This window comes from Ctenopharyngodon idella, chromosome 3, assembly GCF_019924925.1.
Source record: "Ctenopharyngodon idella isolate HZGC_01 chromosome 3, HZGC01, whole genome shotgun sequence".
In the NCBI taxonomy this organism is placed as follows: domain Eukaryota; kingdom Metazoa; phylum Chordata; class Actinopteri; order Cypriniformes; family Xenocyprididae; genus Ctenopharyngodon; species Ctenopharyngodon idella.
This window is the reverse complement of record NC_067222.1, coordinates 51,505,322-51,526,849: the sequence shown is the minus strand read 5'-3', so window position 1 is coordinate 51,526,849 and position 21,528 is coordinate 51,505,322. Positions and strand designations below refer to the sequence as shown.

Genomic DNA, 21,528 nt, shown 5'->3' with positions numbered 1-21,528 from the left:
AAAGATCCAGCAGTATATTTAAGCGTGGGCATGGGGTACTTTTTAGCCATGTGTGCACCAAACCCATCTGGTGGGTTTGCGGTCAAAAAGCTCTTTTTTTTTTTAGTTTCATCTGACCACAGAAGCTGGTCCCGTTTGAAGTTCCAGTCTTGTCTGACAACTGAATATGCTGGAGATTGTTTCTAGATGGGAGCAGAGGGTTTTTCTTGTAACCCTCCCAAACAACTTGTGGGGATGTAGGTGCTGTTTGATAATTTTCTTTAGGCTTTCTGAGACTCAAGACTCAACTAATCTCTGCAATTCTCCAGCTGTGATCCTTGGAGAGTCTTTGGCCACTCAAACTTTCCTCCTCACCGTGCATTAGGACGATTTAGTTTCCTCATGTTTATACTCCCGTGGAACAGGAAGTCATGGCTGGACAATTTCATGTTCATGATCACCCTGGTGTGCTAAAAAAAAAAAGTAGATATGAATGGGAATATACTTCAGAGATATTTTACTCAAAAAAATTCTAGGGGTGCCAATAATTGTGGCCAACGTGTTTTGGAGAAAAACATTTATTTCATAATGTGATTTTTTTCCCCCCACTTTCAATTCTTTTCCTTCAATGAAAGGTTAGATTTTTGCTAATTTTATGATTAAAGATTAAAAGGATAAACAATGCAGATATATTTTTATAGTCATCTTTGATCATATTTACCAAGGGTGCCAATAATTCTGACCACCACTGTGTATGTGTGTGTATATATTTTATATAATTATATATATATATATATATATATATATATATATATCAAAGTACACACACACACACACACAAACCCGATTCCAAAAAAGTTGGGACACTGTACAAATTGTGAATAAAAAAGGAATGCAATAATTTACAAATCTCATAAACTTATCAAATGTTGAAAGTGAGACATTTTGAAATGTCATGCCAAATATTGGCTCATTTTGGATTTCATGAGAGCTACACATTCCAAAAAAGTTGGGACAGGTAGCAATAAGAGGCTGGAAAAGTTAAATGTACATATAAGGAACAGCTGGAGGACCAATTTGCAACTTATTAGGTCAATTGGCAACATGATTGGGTATAAAAAGAGCCTCTCAGAGTGGCAGTGTCTCTCAGAAGTCAAGATGGGCAGAGGATCACCAATTCCCCCAATGCTGGAACAATCTCTGTGTGTAAGGGTCAAGGCCGGAAAACCATACTGGATGCCATGATCTTCGGGCCCTTAGACGGCACTGCATCACATACAGGAATGCTACTGTAATGGAAATCACAACATGGGCTCAGGAATACTTCCAGAAAACATTGTCGGTGAACACAATCCACTGTGCCATTCGCCGTTGCTGGCTATAACTCTATAGGTCAAAAAAGAAGCCATATCTAAACGTGATCCAGAAGCGCAGGCGTTTTCTCTGGGCCAAGGCTCATTTAAAATGGACTGTGGCAAAGTGGAAAACCGTTCTGTGGTCAGACGAATCAAAATTTGAAGTTCTTTTTGGAAAACTGGGACGCCATGTCATCCGGACTAAAGAGGACAAGGACAACCCAAGTTGTTATCAGCGCTCAGTTCAGAAGCCTGCATCTCTGATGGTATGGGGTTGCATGAGTGCGTGTGGCATGGGCAGCTTACACATCTGGAAAGGCACCATCAATGCTGAAAGGTATATCCAAGTTCTAGAACAACATATGCTCCCATCCAGATGTCGTCTCTTTCAGGGAAGACCTTGCATTTTCCAACATGACAATGCCAGACCACATACTGCATCAATTACAACATCATGGCTGCGTAGAAGGATCTGGGTACTGAAATGGCCAGCCTGCAGTCCAGATCTTTCACCCATAGAAAACATTTGGTGCATCATAAAGAGGAAGATGCGACAAAGAAGACCTAAGACAGTTGAGTAACTAGAAGCCTGTATTAGACAAGAATGGGACAACATTCCTATTCCTAAACTTGAGCAACTTGTCTCCTCAGTCCCCAGACGTTTGCAGACTGTTATAAAAAGAAGAGGGGATGCCACACAGTGGTAAACATGGCCTTGTCCCAACTTTGAGATGTGTTGATGCCATGAAATTTAAAATCAACTTATTTTTCCCTTAAAATGATACATTTTCTCAGTTTAAACATTTGATGTAATCTATGTTGTATTCTGAATAAAATATTGAAATTTGAAACTTCCACATCATTGCATTCCTTTTTTATTCACAATTTGTACAGTGTCCCAACTTTTTTGGAATCAGGTTTGTGTGTGTGTGTGTGTCATATATATATATATATATATATATATATATATATATATATATATATATATATATATATATATATATATAAAAATCAGTGGTGTTCTGAAATGAGGCACATTTTTTTTATTTATTTATGAATCATTTTGTATTTTTACATTAACAATGTATTGTAATAAATGTTCTATTTATCAAAACCAAGTCAATCTCATCTAGTGTTTTAAGCATTTCTACATTCATTCCAAAATAATACCTAAAGGCAATAATAATTTAAACAATATATTTTATTTGTGTATTGATGTTTTTCTTTTTGAATAGTCAACTCAGGCTATTTTGGATCATCAGTCATGCTCCGTAAACACCGTCTGTCACAGACACGAATTGTATTTTTAATTTCACCAAGCTGATTTCACTAAAAATCATGTTTTCAGTCCATTTCAAGTTTAATTTTGATGTGACAAGCAGTGATATCTAACTAGGTGATCTGTTTACTTACTTTTCAATTAGTCTTCCCATTGACGCCATTATTTGTTCATTCAAACTGACACGCGGAACGTGCACGTTGACAAGAGGCGGGATTTAATCGCACAAACCAATCATATCCAACCATAGCGCGATGGAGACATTGCCTCCTGTTAGTTCACAACAAAACTCAAAATATCAACCCTTACGCAGTACTGAAAAACTCTTACATTAAGAAAAAAAGATAAGTAGAAAGTATTGTCTTGATTTCTGAAGAAATAAATCAAAATTAAGTGAGTTTTTGTTTAAAACAAGCTCATTTATCTGCCAGTGGGGTAAGAAAAATAATCTTCATTCAAACCAAAAACAAGATTATTTTTACACCACTGGCATATTTGAGAGAGTCCTTTATTTGGAAAGCTCTCTTTGCCCTTGTGTAATCTGATGCAGTTTGTTGTGTACAGCTGGCTTATTTTTATTAGTTAAAAGACCTAACTGAATTTTCACAAAGGTACCCTTTGTTTAGATTAATTAGTTTGGCTATTAGTGCTTATAAAGAATGACTATATTCTACATCCCTTAATCCTACCTGATACCTAAACTTAAACGCCACAGCAACTGCCTTACTATTAGACTAATAAACAGTGAATTATCAGTTTATTGGAGGTAAACGTTGCCCCATGCTAAACTGCTGCCAATCTTTGTGATGTTTATTTACAATCATTTGATGTATGACACTGTTATACTAATGTATTTCTTTATCTTCCTTTTTCTTACAGATGGTGACAGAGAAAGATTGGTGAGACATTACTATCAACATCAGCACACTCCTTTTGTGTTTAAGATGATATATTTTATAAAAATTAATTTAATACAATTTGTGTTCAAGACTGTTTGATTTACTGTTTGATGGATATTTTAAGTTAAAAAACAGGTGTGGTAAATGTGGTTATTATGTGTGTTCAGTCATGTGTGGGCCACATAAGAGCCGTCAGCCCTTTACAGAACTCAGCCATACAACAATAACATAAGCTTCACATATGGGCCACGTCTGTTTTTAGTATTACTGGTTGAGTTATGGCCCTCTTTTGGTTTAGTTTTGGTTAAAAAGATGCGAGACAGATCTGGGCCACACCTCAGCTGTTTATTTGAGCCACATCTATGCCAAAGGAAATTTGCTGACTGGGGCCATTTTCTCTCAAGACACACACCAGTAATGTTTTTCTCTATGGCACATTTTAAAAAGCTTCTGAATACTCCTATATTTATCTAAGCCCTGTCTGTGAAATCAGGTCTTAATGTTTATTTTTGTGCTGCACAAATAAACAGTCTACATACCTTTAATACAGCTGTGTAACACCCAAAAAAAAAAAAAAAAGTCACCTTTACTTTTAAAAACAAACTTTAAAATAGTGTTTATTAAATACTAGTGCGGTCAAAATTAGCACGTTAACGCATGCAGTTAATTTTTTCAGTTTAATGTGTTAAAAATATTGTTAGTCATTGTGACCTTTTATAGTACACCTTCTAACCCTAGGATTATTCAGGTAGGGTAAGGTTAGTCCAGTCTAGTCTAAACCATAAGATACTCACCCGCCGACAGGTTGAAGTTCTTCAGTAGTAGAAGACTCCCTTGTGGTTGTTCTTTATCGAGGCTCAGTTTGTAGTTATAAGTAAAGTCTCACGGAAGGCAGTCGTACAATAAAATATCTTTTATTGGTTACAATACAAAGCAGTTAATGCAAAATAAAACTTAAATCAGCTTAAGATAAAAAGCTCTATAATCTAGCTTTATCCAGCGATATTGGAGATGCTGTTAAGCCCCCCTCGTTAAGAGTATCAGGTGTCCTACGCTTAATGCAGGCAGCATCTGAGGGAGCCAGCGCAAATTTGCTAAAATGGACTCATTTTTTTGACCCTCTTTGACCCTTGCCGCCTCATTTTGCACAGATTGCAGGCGTGCCAGAGATGCCACCGTAAAGAGAATTACAAAAATTGAGACGTGATAAAACAAAAGTATGAATGACTCTTTCAAAATCTACAAATGATAAGAAGGGTTTGGTTTTTAATAGAAGATGCAGATTATAAAAGCAGGCCCGTAACACCGAATTAATGTGCTTTTCCAGTTTTAATTTGTCGCCGATTATAAAACCTAAATTTTGTACCGACATTTTGTAGTACGGTGCCAAAGGACTCGGATCTAAACGGACCTTGGCAGAGACATTTGACTGGCCGAATTCAATGACCTGTTTTGTCCTCGTTTAACAATTTTTTTTTTTTTTTTTTTGCCATCCAGTTAATATTATTTAGGCAAGCTAAAAGAGAGTCCAAAGATTTTGTTGGGTGCCTTAGTGGTAGATACAGTTGAGTATCATTGGCGAAACAATGGAATCTAAAGATGCTGCCCAGCGAGAGCAAATACAAAGAAAAATGTGTGGAAGATAAAATAGATCCTTGTGGCACACCCCACAAAAGGTGTTTTGGATGTCTAATTTCCATACTTCACTGGATAATATCACTTATAAAGGATTTAAACCATTTCAAGACTGTATCTTTTAAACCTACTGTGTGTTCCAGGTGAGAGATGAGGATATTGTGGTAAATCATGTCAAATGCTGCGCTGAGATCCAGCAGCACTAGAATAACCCCATAAGAGCTAGAAAAATATCATTTAACACTTTCGACAGTGCCAACTCTGAGCTGCTTTAAACCCAGATTTAAACCCAAAGCAGCTTTACGGGAAATGTAGATTTTACAATTTAGGGTGATCTGTTATCAGAGGGAACTGTGCCTAAATGATGTAATTTCAGAAAAGTACACATTCAAATCATGCAGTTGGCTAACAATGTATTTTAAACCTTTGTGGCCGGTCACAATCAGTTCATGAACTTCAACTTTCACAACATTCTGCACATTTCAGCTCAATTACACACAGGATGCAACATCATTCTGAGTTGCAGTTTGCACAACATCGCATTTTTTGTAAGCATATTTGGCATTACTCAAAAGTAGATAACATAGCAATCATTAATATGGCAGTAAATTAAAAACAAGTAAATATCATATTTGAACAGGTAAATAGCGATATCAAGGTCAAAATCCAAAACACTGTGGGGAAATATAAACCTGCAGTGATTCAGAAATGATCATAAGAAAGCATCAAGTGTTTGATTTCTAGGTGGCGCTGGTGTTTCTTCAGCGAGTGTCGTGGATCGCTGTGTTCACTGGGACTCTTTCTGGGCATGTGCTGTAGAAATTAACAGATCATTTATTTACCAAAGCAGAATTTACCGGTTTGCTATCAGCTGCTTTTGTGATTTCATTCATGGCTTCTTGTTCCACAGATCTGATCAGAAGATTGGGAACTGCAACTTTACACTTATTCTGTATAATGTTCACAAATAAGTATCATGTCTGTCTAGATTTGTTCATGTTTTCAGATTTATCATGTTTTTATTTTATTATTGCTCATGGTCATTGTTTTTATTCCTTTATTGCCTCCATTTTTCTGTGTAATTTAAACAAGATTTATCTAGTTTAAGTGGTTATTTATTCATTCTTTCATCTGTCTAGAAACTGCATGCATTTCTACCACAGCTGCTTTTCTCAATAAAGTGCTCAAATGGAGTTGTTCTTCCACCCCAATGCACCTTATACTGACAGACAATAACCAGTTCACTTTGTTTAATAGATGACTGGAGCTAGGGTAAAACTGAAAAGAGAATGTGATACATGAACGTGATTTTAAGTGTAAGGAATTTAACATGTATTGCTAGTACACTATGGTAACATATGAAATAACATTGCATAAGATTTCATACACAGACATCTCAAACTGTACACTGGATCACTTTAAATTATATCAAAATGAGTGATTAACAACAAGTAATTGCTACATAGACAAAATATGTGTGCCTGACAGTTAACGCACGGTAAATGTACGGTACACATCAGTATAAAGATCCGAATGAAATCTTGCGCTGAACACAAAATACAATAAAATAGTTGAATCACATCTTCACAGATTTACATACCAAAGATAACTCCTAAAAGACAAGAAATGTATCGGATGTCTAGAGATGAAAGCACAGTAAAGCACAGCGATCTTCAATGCAGCAGACTGTAGCTGTCTGACACCGATGACGTCATCACGTCGCTCTTAAAGGAGCAGCGCATCTTTACTCTAACATCACGTGACAACACAGTTGTTCAGAACTGGACTCTGTTTTTACAGACACTCCTGCTGGAATCAAGACTGATATTTCCTCCTTTTTTATTCTAGATTTACAGATGCGATCTGTGTTTTATTCATACAATATTATATCTTGAGTTCATTTCAAACAAACACTGATCCTTCAGAAATCCTGCTAAGATGCTGATTTGCTGCTCAAGAAACCTTTCTTCTTCTTATCATCACAGCTGAAAGCGGCTGTGCTGCTTCATGAAGTGTGGAAACCGCCATACAGCGTCTGTTTTCAGGATTCACTGACCAACACAACCATCTTTTACTGCAACATCATCAATGCTGAAAAATATCCACTTCTTTTCTTCTGGATTTAAATAGTCTGAGGCCAAACTTTCCTTCATGTAGATTGTTAGCTGGACAAAAACTCGTGAGCAAACGGGTAAGAGACTGAAAATGGTTTTGTCAAAGTTTTTCCCCCATAATGAGCCCAACATAGAGGCCCAAACTGATAAAAAGCCAAAAGAACAAACAGCCCAGAAGAGACTGGAGCTGAAAGGAGGAAACATTATATTACCATACCGCAGGGAGGAAAACGAGAGAGATAGAGAGAGATCTGAGCGAGCGTCAGACAGACACTGATTCACCACAAGAGCTTTTCAAAGCTCCTGTACTCCAGTGCAGCTGTGATCAATGAGTCTTCCAGCGTTCTGATTGGTGGAGGAGGACGAGTGGGAGGAGCCTAGAGTAATCAGGTCATGAGTGAGTGAGCAGCTCCTTTACTGCAGCTCTCTCTCTCTCTCTCTCTCTCTCTGAATGTCAGTTTTCAGGTTGAAGTCGATGAAATGGGGAGGTTTTGTAGGCTATGTTAAGACTGCCAGGAAAAATCAATTTTTTTTCATATCCATATTTTAGTATTTGGGTGAAGATACACCACCATGACCAACATTTGAGGGGATTCTCCAGGCAGATAAGAAAGCGGTTGAATGTCGTGGCCACACAAGGTTTCCCTCACAATGACTGAACTGCAGCACCTTTATCACTGTAGACACAAACACTGCCTCCTCCACTTTAACCTTTTCTTTCTCCTCTCCCTGTCATTCTTCTACACTGTTTACGTCGTATAGTCAGTCCAGCACTTCCAGGCTCTACATCAGAACACCGACTCAGTATTGGTCAATTCTGGTCACGTGAGCAGCACGACGGATGCGTGTGATTCTGACACAGGACAAAACTGAGCTGGTGTCCTGACAAAGAACAAGGAAACTGCAATATTTAACACACATAAAACAACTCCAACGTGTAAACAATAAGATTTACACACTAAATCCAGCAGAAACTCCTGCACAATCTGCATATTTCTGAAGGCTCAAGACAGACGTCACTACCTGAACCTCACTGTGATTGGCTGCTGTCCGGCGTTTTATGCTCTTCATTCAAGTCGAGCATTTTTCAACGTTTTCATGCTCTTATTGCTTTTCTCCGGTCCTCTGTCAGTTCCAAACTCTGCTTCAATAGGAATGAAGTCATATTTACCAGTTGAACGCACATGAACGCCACCATAAAGTCAAATTACGAGTGATGCACATTCTTTATTCATCAATTTGTAGAAGTGGAGTTAAAAATCTTGCTGCATTTTCTGTAGAAATGGTACATTTTGCTTGGAACAAAGTGACGCATCTGATGTCATAATTATGATTTTCCAACTCAAACACAAACTTCCCAGATATGAACACACCATACTTCACTATTTTTGATCCCATCATTTTGCTTTTTTCTATCTATTCTGACCTTCAAACTACTTTACATTTTAAGATAAGACTTTGATAAACCAAACAAAGTTTGACTTTCAAAAGTTTCAATCTAGTTACTGAAGATTAGATTCTGAACTAACTCTGATATTAGTTTGCATGATCGGGATCTTCTTATAGGTTGTTTTTTTTTTTTTTTTAATCAGGTGGTCTATATCCATTAGTGTTTTGGCTTCAAGGTGAGCTTTCAAGGTTAGCAGTAAAAAGCGTAGCACTGCGATAAACTGGGAAGGAGAGGAGAGGCGTTTTGAATGGATGTCAATGGAGGAGAGGCTTCAGTTCACTGAATAAACTGCTTATTTCATCAATCCACAGCCCATCGGTTCATCTTCAACATGTTGGTTTTGGAGCAAAAGAACAGTTTTCTAAGTTTCATCAAAATCAGTCAATGTATGCAGAAGTTATAACACACTTCCTGTTTCCTTTTTTCACCATAAATTCATTGCCTCGCCACGACCAAACTGTTCGAGATATCAAAAAGCCGTTTGTAATTTAGCATCCGCAAAGTCTTGGCTTCAGGTTGACCGAGTTTGTTGATTGAATTGGCCCTAATTAGGGCTTAACTTTAAACTTGCAGGTGAGAGGGTTTAAATAAAATAAAGTGCACCTACAATTAAAATGTGGCTGATTGAAGGAAGACAAAAACAGTGGGTGTGTCATGTAAATGTAATGTAAATCACAAATAAAGATGAACATTAAAGCGCATTGAGCGGCCCGTAAGCTTACGCCTGCTATCGAGTCCGGGACGCAGACCTGTCACTCATCTCGGTGTCGGACACAGAAGAGAAGAGAGGAATGAAAGCTTTAGCGTAGGTTCTACCAGGAAGACTGTAATGTCACGTCATTCATTCATACTCATAGGTCTGGCCAATCACTGCTTTAATCCAGGATTATATAAGAACTGAACTCTGTTTCACGTTCGCAGTTGATGACCCTGACGTTCCCTTCCTAGTGTGTGATATAGCTCGTTTAAAATTTAGCCTGACTTTATCATAGTCTGATAAAATACTCATATACAAAATACTCAATACTCATATTTTAATGAAAATTTTAAGCTTCTGTGAACGACTGCATTAGCAATGTTCCTTTCACGATGCACATTATAAACTATTATTGCGATTAATAATCACACAGCAAATGTTAGCGGTCATTTGATTGTCCTTCCACAAAGTTAAAACGTTAATCATTTTAACGACGGGAAATGTTAAATGCTACATTGTCATTTTAAGTCCATGTCAGCCTAACATTCTGAATGTTCATTGAGCGTCGCGGCAATCAGAGCAAAAACTCGCGTTTCAAATCTCAGAAGCATGCAGGTCCTCTCATCGCGGATTTCTTTTATTGTTTTTGAATTTCGCTTTGAAAATCACTGGCTGCGTTGCAAAAAACTTTTTACGCTCACATGAGGTGGTTTTTCAGGCAATTCTTTTTGCACTTACAGGTCACCTGACCTACAGTCACGTCATCAATCTGTAAAGATTGCGCGGTATGTTTGTACATAAGACGAGAGAGGGGTGCTTTTCTTTTCTTATTCATGCATCTCTTCCCTCGCGCCTCAGCTTCACCCCATAGATGCAATGGGAGGATGCAAGAGAAGAAAACGAGGACAGGGTAATCGGAGGAAATCTTATTTGTATATTGGAATATTCTTGATCAATCGAGCGTCAGTTCAGAGCGTCATCAGCTGATCTGGGAACCCTTAAAGTTTGACGTGTAATACTAATAGTATTAATCTATTAACAATGGATAATTAACATAATAGAAACTAAGGCCCGTCCACACAGAGACGCGTTTAGGTGTATATGCAAAAATTTTGTATCGGTTAGGCATTTCGTCCAGACGAATCCGGCGTTTTCAGAACGTGAATCCGATATTTTTTGAAACCGGGTCCCAGAGTGGATAAATGTGAAAATGCCGCCTTGCGTTTTCACCTATCCGTATATATAGTGAAACGATAATGTCATCACCCCACGTGTCGACCCTAGTCAGACACCATTAACAACACACAACAACAACAACAACAACAGACTCCAGATGCTTGTGTTCGTGCTGCAGAAGCTACTGAGCCAAAATAAAGCCTTATTTCTAAGCTTTACAATAGTTTGTATACAGCACGCAAGGTTTATGCGCAGGCACCAAGTCTTATTTGCTGTTTTAAGTGTATCTCTGTGGCAGAATTACAGCGCCACATACTGGTCTGCCATGTGTACTACAGATATATATAATATTTTGACATTTGACAAAAGTCTTATGGTTTTCATTTCAGTTTTCAAGGTAATTAAATAAGCGGTTTTCAACAACTTAAATACCATGCTTTCATGTATTTTAATCTTATTTATTTAGCTTTTAAAAACATGGTTTTATTCAAACGGTCAATTCCATAATCAAGCTGAGATAATAACACACACACACACACACAAATATCATGATGCAATTATGTAATAATTAGTGTTAGTGACAGTAAGAATACAACTACCTGGAAATAATTTTGAAATTGTGATCCTGGTCCCCATACACAAAGCAATGGGGTCACCATAGAAATACAGTGATGATGTATAAAAATTTTCAAGGCCTCTTGTATTTCCAGCTGTGGTTGTTTAAATACACAGATATTAAAAAATGTGAAGTGCCCATTTTTATACACAAGGCTTTTTCAGATAAATTTGGACACTGCAACCTCAAAGATGTACATGCATTTTCATTTAGTTTGTGCAGATATCCACCCTATTCCTACGCCCCATGACGCTGTGAATTATTGGTGTAACTTCCATTAAGATGTAAACAGTCAGTGAAAGGCTCGCTCTATGAACACAATCATAAGGTTTTTTTTTTTTTTTTTAAAAACTGGGTACAATGAGATGACATTATTCTACTCACCCTTCAACCAACAAACATTAAAATGACATTTAAAAGTGTAAAAGCATCAACAAGGTACTTTCAACAGACCATGAAAAAGTGCAATTCTTTCCACAGCAATAACGGACGGGTTAAATATAACTATATGATATCTGTATTATGTAATATACGTTGCCTTAATAAAACACGTTAATGAACTTCAGCATTGCATGATAGTATTTCAAAGTGATTTCCGTCATTTTTACAGATAATAAATTGTATTTACCTGTGAAAACAAACCTGGAAAGAGACGTGAGGCTTTGAGGAGAAAAACAAGAGATTCTTCATGCATTCCAGTGAATTATTAATGGGATATATCGTAAATTATATCGGGAGAACAGACCACAAATGTGCAGTATATGTTGTCCTTTTTCATACTATTACAGCGGTATGCAAAGAGACAAAAGAAAATAATCACGAGGATAGAAAGCAGCGACTGGAAAGAGCTCTTGCCATAGATATTCTTGTTATAACAGGTTACGTTAAAATACCAAGCGTTACGTTATTCTCATGATGTCTGAATATAAAACATGAAAGAAAAATTGACAGCTCATTCAGTCAAACTGAATTTGTAGAGCAACCTTATGATTTGAAACTAAATCTTTTTAAATGGAAGTTCCCCAAACCGGAAGTGCAACCCATAATTCGAAACACAGTAGGCTAGTCAGGAATAAGGTGGATAGAATGGTTTCAAAATGTAAAAGAACACACTAGCTGATATGCTTGTGAACTCATAACACACTAAAGAATTAATATTGATGCCTTGTAGCCAAGTATGATGTCCAATACTCTGAGAAAGTGCACACACATTAGTGAGTATTGAAAACACACACACACACACACTGTGAACTCACACCTGGAGCAGTACCCTGTTGAAAAAACACAGCATATGCTGGTTACGTATGTTTTGAAGCATTGGCAGCTGATTTGAGCTGGTTTAAATGGTCATGAGCTGTTTAAGCTGGTCAAATGCATGTTTGTTTGTTTGTTTGTTTAACACAAACCCTACATCTTGAGAAATTACTCCTATTGCTATTTTTTCCTCTCCTTGTCTTCTGTCTACAGTTTGGGACATGTTCTGTAAAATATCAAACTAACCATTTTAATATATGTCATTGACATTTAGTGGTTTTTACTGTATGGTCAGGTGGGGAAATATAATAGTGTGTGGACCAATCGGAGATAAATGTTCAAAAAGCGCACGTTAATCGGTTTCCGCCAGTAGCAGGTCGAGGTTGAACAAAGATGAGTTCCAGAAGAGATCGTATCTTTAATACAACGATTTAACATTGCTGCTGATCATGCCATTGCAAATTCAAGAAATGAAAGTAATGTCCCATTAGTTGACAGGTATGTGGCAGTTTCGTCTTTTAGGACATGTGGTCATTGGCAAATTGCTTAATTACAGAAAAAGGCGGTAAGCTCTTTTTGGGGTGCGTTTCTCGTACAACGATGTAACTCACTGCTGAACCACCGCAGCACAATCAATGCATCGTTGTAGAAACTAACTAGTCACGACTGTTTCCCAAACCAATCGCACCTTTGATGTCTGAATCACTTTAGCTAACAATATATAACAATACAGGACGGTCGTTGAAGACGACACGTGCATGTGGTGGAGTAATAACTTCTGCTAATTAATCGGTTCAAGGTCGTAATTAACATATTTAGTATTATTAGAGTTAATTGACATAAACAACAGAAAGCCGTTCATCATGTTAACATGTAGAGTTTGGCGTACACTTTACTCTTGTTTCTCTTATGCGCCTGTTCCAGACTAAGAATGTTTGAGAGAAGAGCAGATTCAGGCTTCAACAGAGGTCACACAGGACAAGAGGATTGCTCTGAGACGTTCAGTGTTGGATGATCCTGAAGCACATATTCTCATGCCAACACGCAAGTATTTACCTTGAAAAATATGTTGTTCTTATTTCATACTGACAAAATCAATATTTTTTAAAAACATTTTTACATTGTGCATATTATGTGATAAACATGATTTAATTGTGTATCTTTCTCTTTAATAGGAGGGACATCAATAAAGAAGATAGTTGTCCCTTCATCAATGAATGAGAGTGATTTCTGTGATTTGCTGACTGTCCTCAGAGCTCAGGAAATTGACCTCTGCAGCGTCGACTGGCACATTTTGTTGTTTATTCTTACTTGCAACAATTCAGCAGGAACCCTCTGAAACGCTGAGTAACAATTCTTTGACGATGCTCGTAATTGTAACGCTATCTACAGAATGTGAAATAGGGCCGCAACTAGCGATTATTTTGATAATCGGTTAGTTGGACGATTATTTTGTGTCGATTAATCAAATACAAATCCTTTTTTTTTTTATTGTTGATTGTTGTAACATGTTGTTACATGTTGATTTTTAAATCTAAATTTAAATTTAAACAACAGATATTTCAGAAAAATTTATATTTTTGCACTGAACATTAATATTCTCCCGCGTTCCGTCTGAGTGCACGCGCCGGCGCTCATTCAGTAAAGTTTGAAGTTTAACGCAGACTGTCAGGACGAGTCTTCATGCAAAATGGAAATGCTCACGTGAATTTGTAACGTTTACAGATAAGGATATAGCCGTATTACAATATCTTACAATAGAAAATGTAAGCTTTGGTGATAAATGTTCTAACAAATTTTTGAGGAATTGTTTAATACATCAATGTTTCCCAGGACCTGTAAAGAGAGCTTATATATTACGTCATTATGAGAAGAAATAAGTGAAATTAGAACCAATTTTCTTTCATTTCCTGTCAACCCTAAATGTAAAGAGGTGCACTTCAAAATTATGAATCATATATACCCTGCAAAAGAATTTTTAAGAATGAGATTTAATGTAGGAAACTCAAACTTATGCCAAATATGCAAGTTAGAAACGGCTGAACATCTGTTTTTTCTGTGTAATTTGGTAAACACATTCTGGAAGGATGCATTCAACTGGATGCAACAAGAAATACCTGCAAGATTGACAATGTCATGGGAAACTGTTAAATGTGGTTTGTTAACTAAGGATAAAAAGGTATCTTATGTAATAAATAATATGTTGCTTTTGTTGAAATTTTACATACACAAATGTAAATTTTTCAAAACTCCCCCACGATTATTGGTTTTTAAAGAGGAATTTGGAGTATATCTGGAAACACTGAGAGAGATGAAAAATCCCAAAGCATTGTATCTGTACTCCTTACTGGAAGAATTTGGTTTTATAACTTAAAGAAAGACACTTCCTACACCCCTACATTTTATTTGAATTTTATTTATTTATTCATTTATTCCTTTTTGTTGATGTTCAATATGCTTATGAAAAAAAAAAAAAGGGATATAGCCGTACGTAACGTTTTGCGCTGAGGACGCACATGCATCTGTCAAAGTGCCTGACAGGGCAAGCCATTACACTAATGCATTAGCTTGAAGCTTAAAATAAATAATTCTCATGTTTTGATCAGCTTTGAACTCGTACCTTCCTGCAGCTGCTCAATCGGTCTCCTTGCTGCAATTAAACAAAACAAAATTCAATCGGACAATTTAATGCTGCAATTAAACACTGAATAAGGTCCTCAATCCTTTTTTGTAGGAAAAAGCCTGAATGACAGTGTATTCAGGCTGGAACACAAATCTTAAACTATAGTTTTGAGTGAAGGAGTCATATGACTGTAGCCTGAGCTGAAACAGGAAAAACTACTTCTTTTTTGTTTTTTTCTAGATACTGCAGTGTCACAGCGAGCGCCAATTCTGAGTGGAGGATGTGCTTGTGAAACTGGAACTAAATCGACAGGGAGGGATTCCTGCCCGTTCTCAGTGATCGCCTTTAAAGTCTGTTTCTCTGTTTGTTCCACTGTCATCGACAAAGATGGATCTGTATCTGGCCTTTCTTACCCTCACTGTTTTTCTCTCAACTGATGCTCAATGTAAGTTCATGCTCTGTATATTAAAATACTTCCACAGATTGGTAACGTTGTTGAATGACTACACTGTGATATGTTTATCTGATCATTCAAGCAGTCGATGACTAGTTGACTACCAATGGTTGATTATAAGTAGTCATTTAGCACACTGGATGTTAAAATCAGCTGTATAGAACATCTTCACATTTAAAAACTACTGGTGCTTTAAATCAGTGACAAAAATAAGGTTTTGTGTAAATTCCTTTAATAGTTAAATCTGCTATGTAATTCATCCTTTATTTCTCTGGGTATTTCTCATTTATCTTTTGATGTTTCTTTCATTTCAGATACACACAACTTTTTCACCATTAATGGATGTTCTGATACAGAAAAAGAGACTATGTATGGAACTGACGGAGAGGAGATATGGCATGCTGACTTTACTCAAAAGATGGGAGTAACTACATTACCTGATTTTGCAGATCCTATGAGCTTTCCAGGATTTTATGAGATGAGCGTTGCAGATCAAGAAATATGCAGACAAAACTTAGCTGTATGCATTAAAGCTTACAAGAGCCCAGCAGAGGAAATGGGTATGATGTGAATTTCAAGTATGACTACAGTTTCACATGAGATTTAAAGTTTTCCTGTACTATTTTTCTTAACATTAACATTAATCAGTTTGGAAAGAGAAATTAAATGAGCTCCATATTATGCATTCAGTATCATCAAGAGTGAATTTTGTCTCACAACTTTATCTGATTTGTTTTCCTATGACTGAATTTTATTTGAATGAGGTCAAATTTACTCCTGCAAAGTTTGACACAGTTTTCCGTGTTCACAGACCCTCCTGAGACCTTCATCTATCCGAAGGATGATGTTCAGCTGGGTGCTGAAAACACCCTCATCTGTCATGTGACGGGCTTCTTTCCTCCACCTGTCAGCGTCTCATGGACCAAGAACAATGTCATTGTGACAGAAGGAGTGAGTCTGAGCCAGTACCGCCCGAGGAACGATGGATCCTTCCACATATTCTCCTCTCTGAAGATCATTCCTGAAGAGAGAGACATTTACGGCTGTACGGTGAACCACAGAGCCCTCCAGGGACCACAGACCAAAATATGGGGTAAGAGCCACTCTCAAAGAGAAATCAAATCAAACTACGGTAAATTGACCCTTCGTAAAGACCCGCCCCCCCTTAGTTACTGTTGCTTTGTCTGACAAGCCATGGCGCTGTCACGCCACACGCAGTGAAAAATACATCGCGGAGCAAAGAGGACACTAGCCACGTTTACATGGAGCATTGTAATCGGTTTAAAAGTCTGATCCGAATGAAAATGCTCCATATAAACACCTCAATCGGAATAAAAATGCCCAAACCGAATGAAATCGTAATCGGTTTGAGAGAGGTGGGATAAACCTTTCTATAAACCAAACAAAATAAAAATTCTGCCATATAAATGCATTAAACCGATTACTTTGCGTCTACGTCATCACGTCAAGTGGTCAGGGGTCGTCAGAATGCAAAATGGCGGCAGCAAAATTAAACTGGAGTAAAACTGAAATAACACATTTATTAAATTCACTGAAGGAACTCAATGAATCATTACTACGGACCTTCATCCACACGCTTCTGCTTTACGGAGGAGGGGGGCAGTATTGAGATGCTCCTTAGAGATGCACAGCCACCAAACAGGTCAGCTTCCTGTTCCCGTCTTTTCCTCATACCATCCAGCAGTAATATGCTACAATTTCACACTGTTGCAGAGCAGCACACGCGCATAAGAAATAATGGAACTCCATGTTGACAGGAATACAAGGCGGCAAACAGGACATAAGCTAATGTGCGCATGTCACAAAGTCATTCAGATTGAAAGCGCCGGTGCATGTAAACACCATATCGGATTAGATAACGTCTCATGTAAACACTCCACCGAATCTTTCAATCGGAATGATTTTAACCGGAATGACAAAAAAGTGTACATGTAAACGTGGCTACTGACAACACATCAACAGACAAGACAGAGCAGGTCACTTATGATATTAAACAAAGTCCCAGCTTTCAAATTGTGTAATTTTTTAAGAAATTCGAACAATAAAAACCATTTTGTGTCGTGACAGACTGCTGTAGCGCCTTAGCTCAAGCAGCTCGTGAACCGATCATCACTTCCTACTAGTTCATTTATAGCATCAAATAAACATGAATGAACATCAGAAGGAATGTTGTTTAAAACGCGGAAAGACATCAGTACACACCATTTTTCAAGTTCAAGTCCACCGAGGTTAATCTTCCAACTTCTGACTACTTTGTCGGACAGAATGGCGGATTCTGCGTTATGATTGGTTAGATCGCTTGTCAATCAAACTCCTGGCGAAGGGTCAATTGTGTTATTCCCAGTTGTTATCTACATGAATTATGTACGTATCAGTCATCATTCTGTGACAAATGACAACAGTATTACAGCACTGACAGTCACTCACCAGTTTTTTACAATGAAACATCGTGTTGAAAATGCATCTGCTGAGCAGCTGTTATAACATTCACACACCTTACAATGATCAACAGGTGTCCGAGAGACGGCTGCTCGCCCGCCCAGTCTGGGTCCGGCCCTGTTCTGTGGATCTGGATTCACTCTGGCGCTGCTGGGAGTGGCTACGGGAATCTTTTTCTTTATTAAAGGAGCTGCGACTGACAACACAGATATGGCAAAAAAAGAAAAACATTTCATGCAATGGACCTACCAATAAGGACAGTTTCTCGAGTATTTTGAATCCAATGATACAGTGCATTTGTGTGTCATTTGAGACGATGGACACCACCGCTGGTGTTGAAGATCCATAGATACATAAATGCAAAGATCTGGTTGAACCTTGGATGAAATCACCTCATGAAATCTTTGCTTGCTAATTTCTATGTAGCACTGTTCATACATTACATTGACAGTTCATCAAGTAATCTAAACAAATCATAAGCTTGACTTAATAATTAAAAATACACGCTAAGTAACTTTTGCTGCTCTAGCAGTTAATAAAGAAAATTAAATGTGGTTGAAAATGAAGTATTCTTAAAACTTGCAATCTTGAATGCATTTTTTCCTTATATTCCAAATAAATACTTAAATTATGCATTGCTTTGCATATGCAACTTTCCCTGGAAAAAGCTGTTGTAAATAATGAATGCAGAGACAGAAGGACTGAGGAGAAATGGACATACAGAAGAATATTTTACCGTGATATAATTTCAATGTCATTTTAGCAGTTCAAGTTTCTTTTTAAATAGACATATGGAGTAATAATTAATTAAAAAGTTTCTGTTAAAGAAACATGATGGCCTTTAAACACAGAGGAACTAAAAACAGTGTGAAGTAAATAACTGGAACAGAAACTGGTATGTGAGAAATCAGAAACTGTAGAAACCAAAGAGCAGAAAACAAAGGCAAAAGAAGAACAGGGAAAATGAAATCAAAATACAAAGAAACTACACAGACAGAATCCAGACAATCCAGCTGCACTAACAGCATTTTCATAATGCCTATTAAAACCATCAGGATTCTTGAAAATAAATATAAGGGATTTTACCATAACATTTTCTTACCATTTTGATGGTAAGAAACCGATCATCTCTTCCTACTAGTTCATTTATAGCATCAAATAAACATGAATGAACATCAGAAGGAATGTTGTTTAAAACGCGGAAAGACATCAGTACACACCATTTTTCAAGTTCAAGTCCACCGAGGTTAATCTTCCAACTTCTGACTACTTTGTCGGACAGAATGGCGGATTCTGCGTTATGATTGGTTAGATCGCTTGTCAATCAAACTCCCGGCGAAGGGTCAATTGTGTTATTCCCAGTTGTTATCTACATGATAACCAATGATGTATGTATAAAAGAACAGTCATCATTCTGTGACAAATGACAACAGTATTACAGCACTGACAGTCACTCACCAGTTTTTTACAATGAAACATCGTGTTGAAAATGCATCTGCTGAGCAGCTGTTATAACATTCACACACCTTACAATGATCAACAGGTGTCCGAGAGACGGCTGCTCGCCCGCCCAGTCTGGGTCCGGCCCTGTTCTGTGGAGCTGGATTCACTCTGGCGCTGCTGGGAGTGGCTATGGGAATCTTTTTCTTTATTAAAGGAGCTGCGACTGACAACACAGATATGGCAAAAAAAGAAAAACATTTCATGCAATGGACCTACCAATAAGGACAGTTTCTCGAGGATTTTGAATCCAATGATACAGTGCATTTGTGTGTCATTTGAGACGACGGACACCACCGCTGGTGTTGAAGATCCATAGATACATAAATGCAAAGATCTGGTTGAACCTTGGATGAAATCACCTCATGAAATCTTTGCTTGCTAATTTCTATGTAGCACTGTTCATGCATATACTGTAAAATCTCGAATTCTTATATTCCAAATAAATATCTAAATATTTATGGCAGTTTTACTGAAATGATTGTGTATTGCTTTATATATGCAACTTTCCCTGGAAAAAGCTGTTGTAAATAATGAATGCAGAGACAGAGGGACTGAGGAGAAATGGACATACAGAAGAATATTTTACCGTGATATAATTTCAATGTCATTTTAGCAGTTCAAGTTTCTTTTGAAATAGACATATGGAGTAGAAATTAATTAAAAGGTTTCTGTTAAAGAAACATGATGGCCTTTAAACACAGAGGAACTAAAAACAGTTTGAAGTAAATAACTGGAACAGAAACTGGTATGTGAGAAATCAGAAACTGTAGAAACTAATGAGCAGAAAACTAAGGAAAAAGAAGAACAGGGAAAATGAAATCAAAATATCTCCTATATAAAGCAATGAAATTACCACATTCAGGGTCCAGAAATATAGTAAAAACATTGTTAAAACAGTCATGTGACTACAGTTGTTCAACCTTAATGATACGAAGTGATGAGAATACTTTTTATGCTCAAAAACAAAACAAAAATAACTTCACTGGGGCACCATAAATGGGGCATGCTTTATATTTTTAAACCACAGATGCAAAAAATTTCATTATTTTCATATATGAAATTTGCGTAGGTGTTTGGAGGCTATTATGTCCTGTGAATTTTGAACTGGAACTCCCTCGCCCTTTGAAATTCACACCCTCTTCTCGGTTCCCCCACACTTCCAGCCATGTGACAAACTTACCACATTTAGACCAAATTTATTTTGTATTATTTTATATTTGTGTCAATTATAAGTACCATTTTATCAAAATGGTAAGAAAATGTTATGGTAAAATTCCTGATGGTTTTAATAGGCATTATGAAAATGCTGTTAGTGCAGCTGGATTGTCTGGATTCTGTCTGTGTAGTTTCTTTGTATTTTGATTTCATTTTCCCTGTTCTTCTTTTTCCTTTGTGCCCCATCTATGGTGCCCCAGTGAAGTTATTTTTGTTTTGTTTTTGAGCACAAAAAGTATTCTTGTCACTTCGTATCATTAAGGTTGAACCACTGTAGTCACATGAACTATTTTATCAATGTTTTTACTATATTTCTGGACCCTGAATGTGGTAATTTCATTGCTTTATATAGGAGATAAAAAAAAAAAAAACTAATTTCATCAAAAATATCTTAATTTGTGTTCTGAAGATGAACGAAGGTCTTACGGGTGTGGAACGACATGAGGTAATTACTGACAAAAATTTCACTTTTGGGTGAGCTAACCCTTTAATTAAACCTTTGAACTGAGTTTTTAAGTTTTATATTTGAACCTTTTTATGTTTGATTATAAGCAACAGTAGCTTAATGGGAATGATCTCAATGTTGAACTGAGTCTGGCAAAGTGATTAAAGTCATTGTGAGACTTTTGTTTTTGTTGTTTTTGTCAATTGTGTACCGATGAACTACAGTAAATACTCATTTGTATTTACTATATGCTTTACTCTGGGGTGGGGGAACAAGCTGAACTGGTTTGATTTGGTGATTGTTGTTGGAGGTTGAAATGAATTAGTGTTTTATTGGCGATGGAGTGTGAGTGTGCACTTATTGGCAGAGTATTT

The 21,528-nt window shown here is 37.1% G+C and overlaps 3 protein-coding genes across 12 annotated transcripts in view; 2 read left to right on the top strand and 1 right to left on the bottom strand.

Moving 5' to 3' along the window:
* LOC127508777 (hydroperoxide isomerase ALOXE3-like) overlaps positions 1-1,887 on the top strand; it is a 77,480-nt gene extending 75,593 nt beyond the window's left edge. Inside the window, exon 16 of the transcript XR_007928924.1 lies at positions 1,672-1,887. The gene's annotated coding sequence lies outside the window, so the exon portion shown is untranslated. The remainder of the gene's footprint in view (positions 1-1,671) is intronic.
* The window catches only part of LOC127508736 (stonustoxin subunit alpha-like), a 553,058-nt gene that overhangs the window by 375,027 nt on the left and 156,503 nt on the right, over positions 1-21,528 (bottom strand). The gene's annotated exons all lie outside the window — the stretch shown is intronic.
* LOC127508899 (RLA class II histocompatibility antigen, DP alpha-1 chain-like) lies at positions 15,279-19,957 on the top strand. 2 transcript variants are annotated; one of them, XM_051887391.1, is made up of 4 exons: positions 15,279-15,522; positions 15,846-16,091; positions 16,343-16,624; positions 19,535-19,957. In XM_051887391.1, the coding sequence occupies exons 1-4, from the start codon at positions 15,465-15,467 to the stop codon at positions 19,714-19,716; spliced, it is 768 nt and encodes a 255-aa protein (XP_051743351.1). In that variant the 5' UTR covers positions 15,279-15,464; the 3' UTR covers positions 19,717-19,957. The 2 variants fall into 2 exon arrangements, with proteins under 2 accessions (XP_051743351.1, XP_051743350.1); XM_051887390.1 differs by lacking the exon at positions 19,535-19,957 and adding an exon at positions 18,065-18,624.

Coding starts and splice junctions, on each gene's coding strand:
- LOC127508899 (XM_051887391.1), top strand. CDS start 15,465: ATGGATCTGTATCTGGCCTTTCTTACCCTCACTGTTTTTCTCTCAACT. Junction 16,092..16,342: donor GAGCCCAGCAGAGGAAATGG/GTATGATGTGAA, acceptor CCGTGTTCACAG/ACCCTCCTGAGACCTTCATC. Junction 16,625..19,534: donor ACCACAGACCAAAATATGGG/GTAAGAGCCACT, acceptor AATGATCAACAG/GTGTCCGAGAGACGGCTGCT.